Here is a 17,255-nt window from a genome sequence, read left to right as displayed (position 1 = left end):
AACTGAGAAGGTATTAATAGAACTTTCTACAGGACAATTGACTTGGACTCTTCAACAAATTGATAGCATGAAAAAAAATGGAGTGGGGCTGTTTTCATGCAGGGTTTCTCAAACTCAGCACTACTGGCACTTTGGGCTGGATGATTCTTTGCTATAGGGGGCTGTCCTATGCTTTGTGGCATATTAAATGCCCAGTACATGTAGGTAGCACCCTCACCTCCAACTCTGTTATGATAACCAACAGTGTCTCCTTTTGGGGACAATGTCCCTTTGGAGGCAAAATCACCCTCAACTGAGAGCCACCATTCTAGATTAAAGAAATTTAAGAGATCTAACAATTATGTGAACCTTGATTGGATCTACCTTTAAAAGACATTTTAGGGCCAACCAGGTACATGTTAATATGGACTAGGTATTGTGTAATATTATGGAACTATTATTCATTTTGTAGGGTGTAATACTGGTCTTATGACTGTGAAAGAAGAACTTTAATTTTAAAATATGCAAACTGAAGTATTCAGGGGTGAAATGTCATGACACTTTTAATTCACCTTTAAATGCTTTAGGGGAAAAATGGTGAAGCAAATAAAGCAAATGTTAACAGCTATCAAATCAAAGTGATAGATTCGCTCATTATTTTATTCCCTCTACTTTCCTGTATGTCTTATAAATTGTCTTAGCTTTTTTTAAAGTTTTTTTTTTTTTAAAGGCGATGTGATTGGTTACACTGTTCATGAGAATGTAGATTGGTGCAGCCATTATGGAATAAAAGGATGAAGGTTTCTAAAGAAGTTAAAAATAGAACTACCATATGACCCAGCCATCCCTCTCCTGGGCATACACCCAAAGGAAATAAAATCACCACCTCGTAAAGACATCTGCAGTCTCACATTCACTGCAGCATTATTCACAACAGCCAAGATTTGGAAACAACCTGTTTTCACTGACAGATGAATGGATGAAGAAAGTGGGGGGCTGGGCGCAGTGGCTCACACCTGTAATCCCAGCACTTTGGGAGGCCAAGGCAGGTGGATCACCTGAGGTCAGGAGTTCAAGACCAGCCTGGCCAACATGGTGAAACCCCGTTTCTACTAAAACTACAAAAATTAACCAGGCATGATGGCAGGTGTCTGTAATCCCAGCTACTTGGGAGGCTGAGGCAGGAGAATCATTTAAACCTGGGAGACAGAGGTTGCAGTGAGCCAAGATCACGCCACTGCACTCCAGCCTGGGCAACAGAGTGAGACTTTGTCTTAAAAACAAGAAATTGGGGTGTGTGGGTGTATATATATGTGCACATACATATATGTGTGTATATATGTATGTGTATATGTATGTATACATGTGTGTATACATATATGCATATAGGTATAATATGTATGTATATGTGGATACATATATATGTGTGTGTGTGTATATATACACAGTAAAATATTACTGAGCCTTAAAAAAGGAGACTCTGCCATTTGCCACAACATGGATGAAACTGGAGGACATCATGCTAAATGAAATAAGCCAGACGTAGAATGAAAAATATTGCATGATCTCATTTATATGTGGACTCTAAACAAAAAAAAGTCAAGGCTGGGCGCAGTGGCTCATGCCTGTAATCTCAGCACTTTGGGAGGCTGAGGCAGGTGGATCACCTGAGGTCAGGAGTTTGGACCAGTCTGGCCAACATGGTGAAACCCCATCTCCACTAAAAATACAAAAATTAGCCAGGCATGGTGGTGGGCATCTGTAATCCCAGCTACTTGGGAGGCTGAGGCAGGAGAATCACTTGAACCTGGGAGGTAGAGGTTGCAGTGAGCTGAGATTATGCCACTGCACTCTAGCCTGGGTGACGGCATGAGACTCAGTCTCAAAAAAAAGAAAGAAAGTCAAATATCCAGAGATAGAGAATAAAACAGTGGTTACCGGGGCAGGTGGGGTGAGGGGGAAAGGGAGCAGAGAGATGGAGGTCAGAGGATAGCAAGTAGCAGATATGGAGGATGAGCAAGTCTAGAGCCCTAAGGTACAACATCAGGACTCCAGGGACTCTAATTGTACTGTATTTGGGGCTAGGTGCAGTGGCTTATGCCTGTAATCGCAACACTTTGGGAGGCCAAGATGGGTGGATCACCTGACGTCAGGAGTTTGAGACCAGCCTGACCAACATGGTGAAACCCTGTCTCTACTAAAAATACAAAAAATTAGCTGGGTGTGGTGGCGCACACCTGTAGTCCCAGCTACTCGGGAGGCTAAGGCAGGAGAATCGCTTGAACCTGGGAGGCGAAGGTTGTAGTGAGCCAAGATCGTGCCACTGCACTCCAGCCTGGGGGACGGAGCCAGACTCCATCTCAAAAAAAAAAAAAAAAAAAAAGTACTGTATTTGGGATTCCTGCTAATGTGCAGATTTTAGAGGTTCTTGTCACAAAAACAAAAATAGGTAACTATGTGAGATAACAGATATGTTAATTTGCTTCACTATAGTAACCACTTTAATATCTGTATGTATCAAATAATATATTATATACCTTAAATATACACAGTAGAATTTATTTTTTATTTTTATGAAACAGGGTCTCACTCTGTCAACCAGGCTGGAATAAAGTGGTGCAATCACAGGCTCAAGCAATCCTCCCACCTCAGCCTCCCGAGCAGCTAAGACTACAGGTGCAGGGCACCACGCTCAGCTATTATTTTTTTTTATTTTTAGTAGAGACAGAGTTTCACCATGTTGCCCAGGCTGGTCTCAAACTCCTGGGCTCAAATGATCCTCCCACCTCAGCCTCCCAAGTGCTTGGATTATTATAGATGTAAGCCACCACATCTGGTCTATTTTTTTTAATAAAATAATTTTTTTAAGTTTTTTTAAAAGACCACGTGAAGTGCTCCCATAAGCACTGAAAAGAGACAACTACAAAAAAATATTCCTAACAGCAAGGGGATTTAATTTCATTGGAGGTTTTCAAAGTATGTTCTAAGAAACATTTGGTTTCTGCAGGGCCAACACTGGGGTAAAGCAAGTGAGGCAACCGGGGCATGAGATTTAAGGAGGCACTCACTCTCAGGTGCCAGCCCTGTGTTTCCACAAGCCTGAGCAGGAGAGCCTCCTAAAATGTTGCATCCTGGGCTTTTTGCTTGCTTCTGCTAGTCTGAGCTCTGGGTGTTCCTGAGTGTCTCCATAGCCACCACACAAGGTAGGGGAGTCCCTGGGAGCAGAGCATTCTTATTCTATCTTTGCATCCTCCACTTCCTCTTGGGAAGTTATCAGTTACCAGTCATTTGCTCTTTACTGTGAATTTTGCTCCAGGACCATAGGCATACTATCTATCCTCTGATTGTCGAGGGGAGAGACCTGACCTATGGGACCTATGGGGAGGACTCTCAGGCCCCACTGAGTAGGTGGAGGAGGATATTTAGGACCATGAGATACTCTGAGACATGAGGCAGAGATGGCTGCCTAACCTTTTTTTTTTTTTTTTTTAGACAGCTTCTCACTCTGTCATCCAGACTGGAGTACAGTGGCACAATCTCGGCTCACTGCAAACTCCGCCTCCTAGATTCAAGCAATTCTCCTGCTTCAGCCTCTGAAATAGCTGGGACTACAGGTGTGCATCACCGTGCCTGGCTAATTTTTATTTTTATTTTTTTGTGTTTTTAGTAGAGGCAGGGTTTCACCATGGTGGCCAGGCTGGTCTCGAACTCCTGACCTCAACACACCCTGGCCTCCCAAAGTGCTGGGATTACAGGCGTAAGCCACCGTGCCAGGCCAGCTGCCTAACCTATTAAAAGACACAATCACATCTCGTTAGGGATGAAGGGAAGAGGGGACCAGTTTGAGATACAAAAAACAGACCTCTCAGAAATATAAAAAGGAGCATTACTACAGATCTTATGGAAAAAGTATAAGGGATATACTAGGAACAACTATATTCCAACAGATTAGCATAATTTAGATGAAATAGACAAATTCCTAGAAAGACATAAACTACTGAAATTGACTCGAGAAGAATAGAACATCTGAATAGACTTAGAACAAAAAAGCAGACCTCTGAGGCTGCAGTGAGCCATGATCGTGCCACTGCACTCCAGCCTGGGTGACAGAGTGAGACTCCGTCTCGAAAAAAAAAAAATCATACCTATAGACAAGTTGTCATTAAATCATGCATGCATTTGGTAACTCATTCAATCGACAGACATTTGCTGAGGCATTAAACACCATGCCAGGCATTAAATCTATGATTCTTAACCAATGGGACCTTCAGTCTCTCTGGGTTTGCTAATAACAGTGCAGATGCCCGAACCTAAGCCCTGGAGTTTCTGATTTGGTGAATCTTGAGGAGATCCAAAAATCTGTATTTTTAACCCGTATCCTGGGAATTCTGAGGCACAGCTGCAAATCACTGGGCATGGATATTAAAAAGACACTGCCCAGTCCTTCAGCAGCAACTTGGGGAGGCAGACAGAGATCAGATCCAATTAGCTCCCACCATGCCTGGTCAAAGCCTGGTGGTCAAAGTCTGGGGGAAGCTAACAGCTTTGTTTAGTGAGGGAATGACAGACTTTCTTCCAAATCCATTCACTTTCTCTCTCTAGTAGCTCATGTGGGAGCTTCAGTTTCACAAACCAGACTGGAATGTGTGGTTTGTCCCTGCCCATCATTCCTTCTCCACTCTTTTTGCTTTTCCAGGGGAACCACCTCTCCTCTAATCCACATATTTTGAATAGGGCTGCCCTTCCCTGACTTGGGGTGGCAGTGGGTGGGTTTGGGGTAGAGGGGCCCCAGGGTAGCCATGTGACTCAGGCCCATGTATTTCATTCTTCTGACCACCCTGATTGGTTCAGAAATGGGCACATGACCCAAGCTGGCCCAGTGGGAACTCTCCCCAGAATATGTGATTAAACTCTTAGGAAAAAGATGTTTCATTTCTCCTAGCATTTGTTCACGCTGGGGGCTACCCAAAAATGAAATCCACTCAGAGGAGAGATTGACAGAGAATATGTCCTAAAGACATGTATGGTGCACCTGGATCCAGCTATGCCTGAAGGCCCCACTTCCTCCTTTGGATCTTTCAATTCTATGACAAACACATTCCCCTTTTTTCTTAAGCCAGATTGCAATTTAGGGAACCCTGCTTAATGCAAAAGTCACTGTAGATTGAGGGTGATCAGTGTCACCTTTCCCATTATCAAGTTATACATATCTATGCCTACTAATTCTCAGAGACAACACCAACAACAAAAAGGCACTGGCTATGACAGAGGCATGAGCAGCTTGTCACAGAGGACGAAGGTCTAACTAATGCTGCTTTGGTAATGGGTAATACTTGAGCTGCTTCTTGAAAACCAACAGGAAGTTTGGAGGCAGAGAACTAAGAGTAGGCATCCCAGATAGGTTGGGGGATTCAGGTAAGGGTTTGAGGAGATAACCACATTTGCTAAGGTGGACGGTAAATCCTAAAGCCTTCCTGGCCTGTGTGGCCATTAGTTCACCTGCTCCTGAGTCAACCAGGGAAATGGGTATGTTCTGCTAATGGCTGGGCAGACATCATTCTTTGCTCTGAGCAAACATGGGCAGAGCTGTTTGCAGAGCTGCAGAGAACACCTTACATACGAGATTCAAACGCGTTTCCAAAATGTGAATCTGTTTCTGCAGTTTCCGGGGGTTATTGGCCTCCTGCATTTTTGCGAAAATCTGTTTTTGGTTTGCAATTTTTTTTTCCATCTGAACAATCTGAAAAAGAGAGAGAGAGAGAAATTCTAGCTGTGTTGGCATCTGTATGGGTACCAGTTCTTTTTTTTTTTTTTTTTTTTTTGAGACGGAGTCTTGCTCTGTCACCCAGGCTGGAGTGCAGTGGCGCGATCTCGGCTCACTGCAAACTCCGTCTCCCGGGTTCACACCATTCTCCTGCCTCAACCTCCCAAGTAGCTGGGACTACAGGCGCCTGCCACCACGCCTAGCTAATTTTTTGTACATTTAGTAGAGACGGGGTTTCACCATGTTAGCCAGGATGGTCTCGATCTCCTGACCTCGTGATCCACCCACCTCAGTCTCCCAAAGTGCTGGGATTACAGGCGTGAGCCACCGCACCCGGCAGTATGGGTACCAGTTCTACAGTTCACTAACTGAAGTGTGCTCAGATAGCATCTGTATGGGTACCGGCTCTACAGTTCACTAACTGAACTGTGCTCAGACAAAAACTGCAATGTTCTTTCTTTTCCTCTAAATGGAATTTTAACTTATCTCTTGGATGCCTCCTCAATTAGACTTAATCTTAGCCAATTTGGGGTACAATGAAGCAATCTGGAGATTTGTTCTCACCTGTGCATGTAAATGTCACTCACCTGTGACATTTATATACAATGACATACATTCTGCCTACCCAAAACCATGGTTTCCAGCAGAAATGACATCGTCCTCCGAGGGGCCTTGTGTAAACTTGGAGAAGTGATTTTTCGGCTCTTGCAATGATGAAGGCACTAGTGGCATGTAATGGGTGGGTCACGAGAGGTCACATACCCTGCAACATGTGAGATAGCACCAGGCATCCAAGACTTATCCTCCATCCTTGTGACTTCCCAGTGGCCCTCTGGACGTGACGTAGATGAGAGACCTCTTTATACTTTTATTTTCTTTTGAAACTTTCTTTTCGTTTTTTGAGACAGGGTCTCACTCTGTCGCCCAGGCTGGAGTGCAGTGGCGCAATCTCTGCTCACCACAACCTCCGCCTTCAAGGTTCAAGCAATTCTCCTACCTCAGCCTCTCGAGTAACTGGGACTAAAGGCATGCACCACCATGCCTGTCTAATTTTTTTGTATTTTTAGTACAGATGGGGTTTCGCCACGTTGGCCAGCCTGGTTTCAAACTCCTGGCCTCAAGTGATCCACCCGCCTCAGCATCCCAAAGTGCTGGGATTACAGGCATGAGCCACCATGCCCAGTTCCTTTTCCACATCTGATCAAAAAAGATAGTTTGATTCTACGTACAGAAAATCTGGCCAGCATTTTGGGAGGCTAAGGTGGGAGTATCACTTGAGCCCAGAAATTTGAGACCAGCCTGGACAACAAAGTGAGACCCCCATCTCTAAAAAAAAATCTAAAAATAGTCAGGCATGGTGGCATGCACCTATGGTTTCAGCTACTTGAGAGGCTGAGGCAGGAGGATCACATGAGTCTGGGAGGTTGAAGCTGCAGTGAGCCATGATTGCATCACTGCACTCCAGCCTGAACAGAGCAAGACCCTATCTTAAAAAAACAAACAAATAAACAAACACAACTATCTTTTCTATGTACACACACAGAATTTTCCATTCAATTCTAATAGACACTGAATTATCCAGGACTGTAGTCACTGTATCAATCAAGAGAAGATTATTCTTTGATTTGTTTGGAACTTTACTAAGAGTTGGTCACCATTCTGAAAATCACATCACCAGCACAGCCTGAATATGTTCTTTGAGTTGTGGATACAGTCGGCCTGCATCTGTCTGCAGTGTGTGTAATGCTTGGCGATTCTGCCTATCAATACAGGCCTCTCACTGCAGTTTTTAGGCCAGGGGTCTGCAAACTCCAGCCCTTGGCCAAATCTGGCCCACTACCTGTTTTTGTCAATAAAGTTTTATTGAAACCCAGTCATGCCCATTCATTTATGTATTGTCTATGGCTGCCCTCGAGCTACAAAGGCAGAGCTAAGGACTTGCAACAGAGACCACGTGGCCCACAAGGCCAAAATATTCACTATCTGGTTCCCTGCAGAAACAGTTTGCTGCCCCTGTTCTAGGTAAGTCAGATGAGGACATTCACATATCAAAATAAATATCATTTTAGTACAAATAACTTTTATTTCTTCCTTATAATTAAGGCATCATATTGATTTTAAAGCATAAGTAAAGGGAAAAGATTCTATCATTTATGGATTTCATTTCAGGATTGTAAAGGGATAATTATTTGCTGTTGAAAAAGGGTGTTGGCAGACATAATGCTGAATGAAAATAGCCAGTTATAAAGTGCATATCCTGGAAGAGGTGATTTAGATGCAATTCTATATGCAGACAAAACAAAGTTATGATGCTGGAGATCAGGATGAGGTTCCTTGGGGGTGGTTTGTGGAAAGAGACCAAGGAAGCCTTCTGGACACTGCAGTAATCTACCTCTTGATCTTGGTGATGATTACAAGAGTGTATACCTAAGTATCAGTTCATTGAGCTGTACCCTTAAGACGTGTGCACCTCATCATGTGTAATTAACAACTCAGTGGAAGGAGATCGCACCACTGCACTCAAAAAAAAAAAAGGAAGGGAGGGAGGGAGGAAGGAAGGAAGTAAAGAAAGAGAGAGGGGGAAAGAAAGAGAGAAAGAGAAGGAAGGAAGGAAGAAAGAAGGAAGGAAGGAAGAAGGAAGGAAGGAAGAAGGAAGGAAGGAAGGAAAGAAGGAAGGAAGGAAGGAAGGAAGGAAGGAAGGAAGGAAGGAAGGAAGGAAGGAAAAAAAAGAAGGAAGGAAAGAAATGGGTGTTATGGTTTTGGGGAGTGATAGGTTTAAGAATCACTGTCCTGGCTGGGCTCAGTGGCTCACGCCTGTAATCCCAGCACTTTGGGAGGTCGAGGCAGGCGGATCATGAGGTCAGGAGATCAAGACGATCCTGGCTAACATGGTGAAACCCCGTCTCTACTAAAAATACAAAAAATTAGCCAGGTGTGGTGGCGGGCGCCAGTTGTCCCAGCTACTCAGGAGGCTGAGGCAGGAGAATGGCGTGAACCTGGGAGGCGGAGCTTGCAGTGAGCTGAGATTGCACCACTGCACTCCAGCCTGGGCAACACAGCAAGACTCTGTCTCAAAAAAAAAAAAAAAAAGAACCACTGTCCTAAAGGGATCCACAAATGGGCTGTATTTGGGACGTCCTTTCCTGCTTGGAAGTTTGGTATTCACAGATTCAAAGTCTCTGGGTGGAAACCGAGGCAAAGCCACTGGGCTTAGAGAGGTCGAGGTCCTGGGTGACCCCAGAGAAAGCGGTTTCAGCGGAGGTGACTTCTTCCCATCACCAGGGACGGAGGTGGAAATAACATCTGCCCAAGAAAGGGAAGCAGGGAATGTAGACAAGTCCTTCTAGAAACTTCTAGAAAGGGGGAAGCTGGCAGTAATTTGGGATTGTAGGTGGGTTGTGTTTTGAGTTTCGTTTGTGCTCAGTTTTTAGGTTATTTTGAGATAAAAGAGGCAAGGGAGGGATACCTTGACAAAATAGAAGGTGAAAATGAGAGCAACCAGGGCAGTCATTGATGGAGCGAGGTCTTTCTCTAATAATGGGGGATGCAACTGAGGGAGGCCTAACACAGGAGGGGGTCTGGCCTGGTAGAAGGGCAATGGGACACCTCTCCCTCTGAGGCAATGCAGATGGAGCAGAGGATGGAGGGATGCATCCCCTTGGGGTTCAGGGAAAGGCATGGCTGCCACAATCTTTTAAAGCAGATGAAACAACACTGAGGCCACCTATGTCCAGAGGACTTTTTGCTAAGTGAAACATAAATAAACTAAATGCAAAGTGGTGCCCTGGATTAGATCCTGGGACAGTAAAAGGACATGAATGGAAAACACTAGTGAAATCCCAATAAAGGGCCAGGTTCTGTGCCTCATGCCTGTAATCCCAACACACTGGGAGGCCAAGGCGGGTGGATCACCAGAGGTCAGGAGTTTGAGACTAGCCTGGCCAACATGGTGAAACCCCATCTCTACTAGAAATAGAAAAATTAGCCAGGCATGGTGGTGGGCGCCTGTAATTCCAGCTACTCGGGAGGTTGAGGAAAGAGAATTGCTCCATCCTGGGAGGTGGAGGTTGCAGTGAGCTGAGATCATGCCATTGCACTCCACCCTGGGTGACAAGAGCAAAACTCCATCTCAAAAAAAGAAACTCCAATAAAAACTGGAGTTCAACTGATAGTAACATATCAACATTCATTGCTTAGTTTTGACAAATGTCCCATGGTAATGTACAATGTTTACATTAGGGGAGCCAGGTGAAGGACATGTGAGAACTATATTATCTTTGTAAACATTCTGTAAATTTTAAAGTATGCCAAAATAAAAAGCTTATTAAAAATAATTGATAAATAAATGTCCTTTTAGTCAAAGCCTCTCTTGGTTGGGTATTATGTTACTTGCAGCCAAAAGCATTCCTGACACACCATCCACTTTACTCATTAGGATAATTGACTCTGACTTCAAATAAGTGAAATCTACCCTGCCATAGCTGGCAGGAAAAAATGTTAGTGTCTCCCTATACCCTTGTAATGCCAGCCCAGTTCTCCAGACCCAAACACTCCCCAGCCACTGTCCTGGAAACTTCACTCCATAGTTTCTCATATGAGGCATTCGAACACACTGCTAGCAGTGTGCATAACCAGCCCACGATGCAGCCTTAGCCCACACCCAAATATCTTCATTATCAATATTTAACCCCATCTAGAAGCAGATGGCTAATGCTAAGTCCCACAAGGCCTTAGAGAAGTTTCAGATATTTAACCCCACCTCAATATTTAACCCTATCTAGAAGCAGATGGCTAATGCTAAGTCCCAGAAGGCCTTAGAGAAGTTTCAGAACTAGTACCTGAAGAAGAGTGCCCTTCAAGACTAGTAAGTACCAGATCCTAAGCACAACAGAGGCACATTCTCTTCTTAAAGGCTGGGCTGAGACTAAGCTCTGGGATGTCTTTTTGGAACCCTGGTAGGTAAAGGCAACAGGGAATGAAGAGGACAATGACATTCAAAGCAACTTGGTTTATTCCAGTTTGTGTCGAGATGGTGGCTTGATGAGGATAGTCTAAAGCTCAGTTCCTGTTCTGGAATTGGGAAGTTCTAGATTAGGAAGGTTTAAGTGCTCAGTGTTGTGAAATATAAAGTTTGTCAGCCTCCAGTTGGGAATCAGGGGCCCTGTGCAGAGCCTGGCTGGTGAATTCTGCAAGCAGTTGCGTCTGGGATTCCGTGTTAGCATCCCTGAGTTTTTGGGATTCCGTGTTAGCATCCCTGAGTTTTAATTCCCTTTGGTTATCCCCAGGTCTTCAGAAAGTCTACACAGCACAGTCTCAGCTATCATCATGGGAAGCTGAGAGAAAAATCTACACTAGTGGGCTGCAAAATGTGGGCAGGAGGGTGGCATACAAAAGTAAAGTGGGCCAGCAAATAGACATGACAGGATGGCAGAGATGATAGCAAACTAGAATGTGTGCACCCTATCTTAAAGGGCACCAGCTTGTTATCAGTTAAGAAAAAATGTAAGTTACAGAAAGCCCAACTAAAGAGTGGCTTAAGCAAATTATGGTTTATCTTTTTCTCATAACAAGTTGCTGCTGCCTGTAATCCCAGCACTTTGGGAGGCTGAGACAGGTGGATCACCTGAGGTCAGAAGTTCAAGACAAGCCTGGCTAACATGGTAAAACCCCATCTCTACTAAAAATACAAAAACTAGCTGGGCATGGTGGTGCACATCTGTAATCCCAGCTACTTGGGAGGCTGAGGCATGAGAATTGCTTGAACTTGGGAGGCGGAGGTTGCAGTAAGCTGAGGATGCACCACTGCAGCACTGCAGCCTGGGTGACAGAGGGAAACTGTCTCACAAAAAAAAAAAAAAAAGAAAGAAAGAAAGAAAAGAAAAAAGTTGCTGAGCTAAGTTCCATAGCTCAAAGAAGTAAGGACAAGATCTCTGTAAATTCACCTGACTGTTCCCTTATCGTTAAAAGATGGCTGCCATTGCACTGACCTTCACGGTCATATTCTAGGGACAAAAGTAGAAGATGCAATACGGATGAAGAGGTAGGTCATCTATCTGGAAAGCAAGGCTTTCCCAGAAACGCCAATAGACTTCCTCTTAAAACTCACTGTCCACCCTTAGCTTCAAGGGAAGATGGGAGGAGCATTTTAGCTGGGCACAAGACCAGCTTGAACAAAGTCAGAAATCTGTTAGAGAAGAAAAAGTAGAGAATAGGGGAACAGTTGTCAGTGTCACCCACAACACTATTTAGTTAACGGTTGTTCTATGAAAATTCAGGCCTGATATCACCAGATATTTTGGTTTCTAAAGCCAGAAATCTTATTTCTTTATGAAATCTCTCAATTTTTTTATTTTTTCTTTGTCTCTTCTTTTTCTTTTTTGTTTTTTTTTTTTTTGGTATACACTGAACATCTATTAATTATTAGCATGTTGTCGACTAATTAAATCTTAAACAATAAGTGGGCCAAAGCCTTTATGTCACCAGGCTTAATCCATCCAGAGATCTACTAGTTTGAGATCCTTGGTCTACATCCACATTTAGAGTCATGGAACCACAGCGCCCTGATGAAAGATGGATTTTAAGCAGCAAGAAGTGCCCAGTGGAAGACAGAAGAGTGACCCAGAACCAGACAGCTGGCAGAGGTGACACCCAGGACTGCGGTAGACACAGTGGGTGGTGGCTCCCCACATCCGTTCCTCCCATATCCAAGGCCACCATGAGAATTCTACCCCCTCTGCCTGCGATGTATTGATTCCAGAGTGAGCAGGACTAAACTAGCTGGGGCCTCTCTATTGGGAAGGGATGTCTGCTAAGGAAGCTTCTAGAAAAAGTCTTCTCATTCCTAAAAAAGAGTTATTGGAGGAGAGGGTACATCTTCTGAAGGTAATGTCAGTTTGGGTGTGGTGCCTGGAATTGCTGCTCCCATCTTGCCCCAGCTAAAGGATAACACCCAACACAGCTGACAGCAAAATTGAGCTGCTCAACCAACCAACCCTGGAGCTTGCCTTACTTTTGCACTTCCTGTCATATGAGACAAAACATTTCCTTATTACCAGTCATCTATCAGGGAAGGTGGCCTCCACTCCAGCTCCAGGGGATACAGCATAATTGGTCTAAGCCAAGTGGAAAACATTTTATTTTATTTTCCTTTTTTTTTTTTTTTTTTTTTTGAGACGGAGTCTCACTGTATTGCCCAGGCTGGAGTGCAGTGGCGTGATCTTGGCTCACTGCAACCCCTGCCTCCTGGGTTCAAGTGATTCTCCTGCCTCAGCCTCCCAAGTAGCTGGGATCACAGGCATGCACCACCATATGCCCAGCTAATTTTTGTGTTTTTAGCAGAGACGGGGTTTTTACCATGTTGGCCAGGCTGGTCTGTTCGGAACTCCTGACCTCAGGTGATCCTCCCACCTCAGTCTCCCAAAGTGCTGGGATTACAGGCATGAGTCACGGCGCCCAGTCTCTTTTTTTTTTTAAGACAGGGTCTTGCTATGTTGCCCAGGCTGGTCTCAAACTCCTGGGCTCAAAGATCTTCCTGCTTCAGCCTCCCCAGTAATTGGGACCACAGGTGCAACTGTGTAGGACTCAGAAAACTTTTCTTAAAGGGCCAGATGGTAAATATTTTAAGCTCCAAGGACTAAGAGGTTATAACCAGGTACTCATACAATTATTTAAAATGTCAAAGCCATTCTTGGCTGGAAGACTATAAACAGATAGGCTGGATTTGGCCCTTGGCCTGTAATTTGCTACCCCTGGTCTACTCAAAGCCAGTTCTGGAAATTCTACTTCCCTTTGTCAGTGATTGACATTGAAATGGGCATATACGCCAGCCATGGCTGATGAGGGGAAATCTGCCAGAGGGATTTTGTGAAATACTCTCTTCCATCTCATCTTCATGTCTTTGAATGTGGTTCTGGGAGGATGAATGTGGCTATGGCAGAAGCTGATGCCAGCTATGCTTTGGCAGCCACCTTGTGACCATGAGGAGCAGACCAGTAAAGAGGATCAGAGAGAAAAAGACAAACCATCATTGCAGAGATGCTAAACCATCCCTGGAGGCCGGACATGGTGGCTCATACCTGTAATCCCTGCACTTTAGGAGGCTGAGGTGGGCAGATCACTTGAGGTCAGGAGTTCAATACCAGCCTGGCTAACATGGTGAAACCCCATCTTTACTAAAAATACAAAAATTAGCCAGGCATGGTGGCACGTGTCTGTAATCCCAACTACTAGGGAGGCTGAGGCAGGAGAACTGCTTGAACCCGAGAGGCAAAGGTTGCAGTGAGCCGAGATTGTGCCACTGCACTCCAGCCTGGGCAAAAGAGCAAGATTCTGTCTCAAAAAAAAAAAAAAAAAATCCCTGGGATAGCTTATTTCCAGTCAGATATTTTGTTATGTGATAACAACATGATAACAACAAACCTCTACCCTCTCAATTACTACCACTTGAGAATTCTGTTACTTGCAGCCCAACCTTTCCTCACTGGTACATCATGCGAGTGGCAGCTCGGATGATCAGGTGTCAAGGGAACTGTTGGGTTTCACACAAACTGGTGAGGCATATGAATACTATTTATGATGGATACTAGCTGTGGTTTGGACTTCAGCTGTAACACACACACACACACACACACACACACACACACACACACACACGTGTCACTCAAAGCAAGACTAAAGGGCTTCACCTGCCCCGACACACACAGTGGAGTCAGGCCCCCCGGTCTACTTTGGTGTCCCTTCTGTTCCGCGCACAGGCAGTGCCCCCAGTGCAAACCCTCACTAACTCACCAATGAAATAAAACAAACAGCTGGGCCTCAGTGCAAACCCTCACTAACTCACCAATGAAATACAACAAACAGGTGGGCGCGGTGGCATGCCTGTAATCCCAGCACTTTGGGAGGCCAAGGTGGGTGGATCACCTGAGGTCAAGGGTTCGAGACCAGCCTGGCCAACATGGTGAAACTCCATCTCTACTAAAAATACAAAAATTAACCAGGCATGGTGATGGGTGCCTGTAATCTCAGCTACTCGGGAGGCTGAGGTGGGAGGATTGCTTGAACCCTAGAGGTGGATGTTGCAGTGAGCCGAGATCACACCACTGCACTCCAGCCTTGGTGACAGAGTGAGATGGTCTCAAAAGAAAAAGATAAAGAAAAGAAAGAAAACAATCAATTTGTTTTCATATCCACAAGGGTGGAATCTCCAGACTGTGCCATCACCTGCTCTGAAGGCAGGCCTGCCCCCACTAGAGTTGGGTCTGCAGTCCTTCAGCTCTGGCTCTCTGTCAAGGGAAGCTGCGGCATCAGCATTTCCTGGTGGCTCTCATGAGTACATTCAGAGTTGGATTTCCTTTGGAGTCTTTATGTCAGATGCTGCTTTTGTGATGCTGGGAGTCATTCAGCCTCTGCCCAATGGGAGACATTCTCCAAGGCAACGGCTAGTGGAGAATTGTATTCCCTAAGCAAGATGCTGTCTTCCCATCAGCTTATTAACTATTTTGCGAGGAAGGCCAGGTAGGGCCTGGGGAGGTCCCCACCTCCAGTGACCTTCTGTGAGGACGAGGCTTTGCCCATCGAGGGTGGGCATGGGAGGAAGGGATTCTGGGACCTGCCACCCTAGAATGAAATTGGGCAAAGATGGTTTGCACTGGGTAGTGAGCCCCAGAAATTTCTGAGAACCCCACACTGTGTTGCCTTTTCCTAATGCTTCTAAAGACCCATGGCCCCAGCTCTTCTTCAGTTTTTCTCTTTATTCCCTTTATTGCCTCCTTTGTCATGTTTCAGTCATTTATTCATTCACCAGTGTTTATTAAACACCTGCTCTGGTGCCAGACAGCAGGGGTGGGTGATGATAATAATCAAGACAGAGGGTCTCTGCCCTCTGAGAACTTACAATCTAGGACTGGAAACAAGCCACGACGGGGGTGTCAAGCCCTAGGCGACGGGAGACACAAGGTATTTTGGGCACGCACAGTAGGGGCCTCTAGTGGGGAAAGATGAAGGGATGACATCCCAGCAGAAATAGCATTTGAGGCCGGGCGCAGTGGCTCACACCTGTAATCCCAGCACTTGGGAGGCGGAGGAGGGCAGATCACTTGAGGTCAGGAGCTCGAGGCCAGCCTGGCCAACACAGTGAAAACCCATCTCTACTAAAAGTACAAAAAAAAAAAAAAATTAGCCAGGCACCTGTAGTCCCAACTACCCTGGAGGCTGAGGCAGGAGAATCGCTTGAACCCAGGAAGTGGAGGTTGCAGTGAGCTGAGATCGCACCACTGCACTCCAACCTGGATGACAGAGTGAGACTCCATTTCAAAAAAAAAGAAACAGCATTTGAGCTGAGACCTAAGTGATAAATAAGAGGTCTCCAAGCAAAGAGGACAGGGAAAGGCACTCCAGGCAGAGGGAACAGCATGTGCAAAATCCTGGAAGTGAGGTACAGCACCGTGGGCTCAAAGGACACGAAGAAGGCTTCTGTGGGTGGAACACAGAGCAGGTGAGGGTAGGGGAGGAGGTGAGAGAGGCAGGCAGAGCTGATGCAGCCCCATTGGGGAGATGGGCCTTTATGGAAAGAACAACAGGAACTTTCTGAAGGGTTTGAAGCAGACAAAAGATGTGAAGAGATTTCCAGATTCATTCCGCAGTGATCTGGTTTGGCTGTGTCCCTCCCTAATCTCATGTTGAATCGTAATCCTCAGTGTGGGAGGAGGGGCCTGGGGGAGACAATGGGATGGTGGGGGGCGGTTTTTCATGAATGGTTTGGCACCATCCCTCTTGATATTGTCTTGGCCATAGTGAAATCTCATGAGATTTGGTTTTTTAAAAGTGTGTGGCACCTCCCCCGTCTCTCTCTTCCTCCTGCTCAGGCCATGTGACGTGCCTGCTCCCCCTTTGCCTTCCACCATGATTTATAAATTTCCTGAGGCCTCCCCAGAAGCAGAAGCTGCTATGCTTCCTGTATAGCCTGCAGAACTGTGAGCCAATTAAACCTCTTTCCCTTTTTTTTTTTTTAATTTAATGTTTTATTTGGGAAGAAAGAATTGCCATGTGAGTCACATATACAATCTGGGTGATCTTTGGTATGACTGAAGAACAAAGAGAACGTTCGACGTTTTGCTGAAAAAGAAGAAATGTTACATACTGTGCTGGGAGAAAGTTTTTTTTTTTTTTTCCTTAGTATTTATTGATCATTCTTGGGTGTTTCTCGGAGAGGGGGATGTGGCAGGGTCATAGGATAATAGTGGAGAGAAGGTCAGCAGATAAACACGTGAGCAGAGGTCTCTGGCTTTCCTAGGCAGAGATCCCTGCGGCCTTCCGCAGTGTTTGTGTCCTTGGGTACTTGAGATTAGGGAGTGGTGATGACTCTTAACCAGCATGCTGCCTCAAGCATCTGTTTAACAAAGCACATCTTGCACAGCCCTTAATCCATTTAACCCTGAGTTGACACAGCACATGTTTCAGAGAGCACGGGGTTGGAGGTAAGGTTATAGATTAACAGCATCCCAAGGCAGAAGAA

At 45.2% G+C, this 17,255-nt stretch overlaps 1 protein-coding gene across 3 annotated transcripts in view; it reads right to left on the bottom strand.

Annotated features, from left to right (window-relative positions):
* CCDC63 (coiled-coil domain containing 63) overlaps positions 1–17,255 on the bottom strand; it is a 61,334-nt gene that overhangs the window by 28,645 nt on the left and 15,434 nt on the right. For all 3 annotated transcript variants that reach the window (XM_030821387.1, XM_030821386.1, XM_030821388.1), the window contains one exon: positions 5,600–5,719. In XM_030821387.1, coding sequence (XP_030677247.1) covers positions 5,600–5,719 — 120 coding nt within the window. The remainder of the gene's footprint in view (positions 1–5,599; positions 5,720–17,255) is intronic.

Source organism: Nomascus leucogenys, chromosome 10 (genome assembly GCF_006542625.1).
Source record: "Nomascus leucogenys isolate Asia chromosome 10, Asia_NLE_v1, whole genome shotgun sequence".
In the NCBI taxonomy this organism is placed as follows: domain Eukaryota; kingdom Metazoa; phylum Chordata; class Mammalia; order Primates; family Hylobatidae; genus Nomascus; species Nomascus leucogenys.
This window is presented reverse-complemented; position numbering and strand designations above follow the sequence as displayed.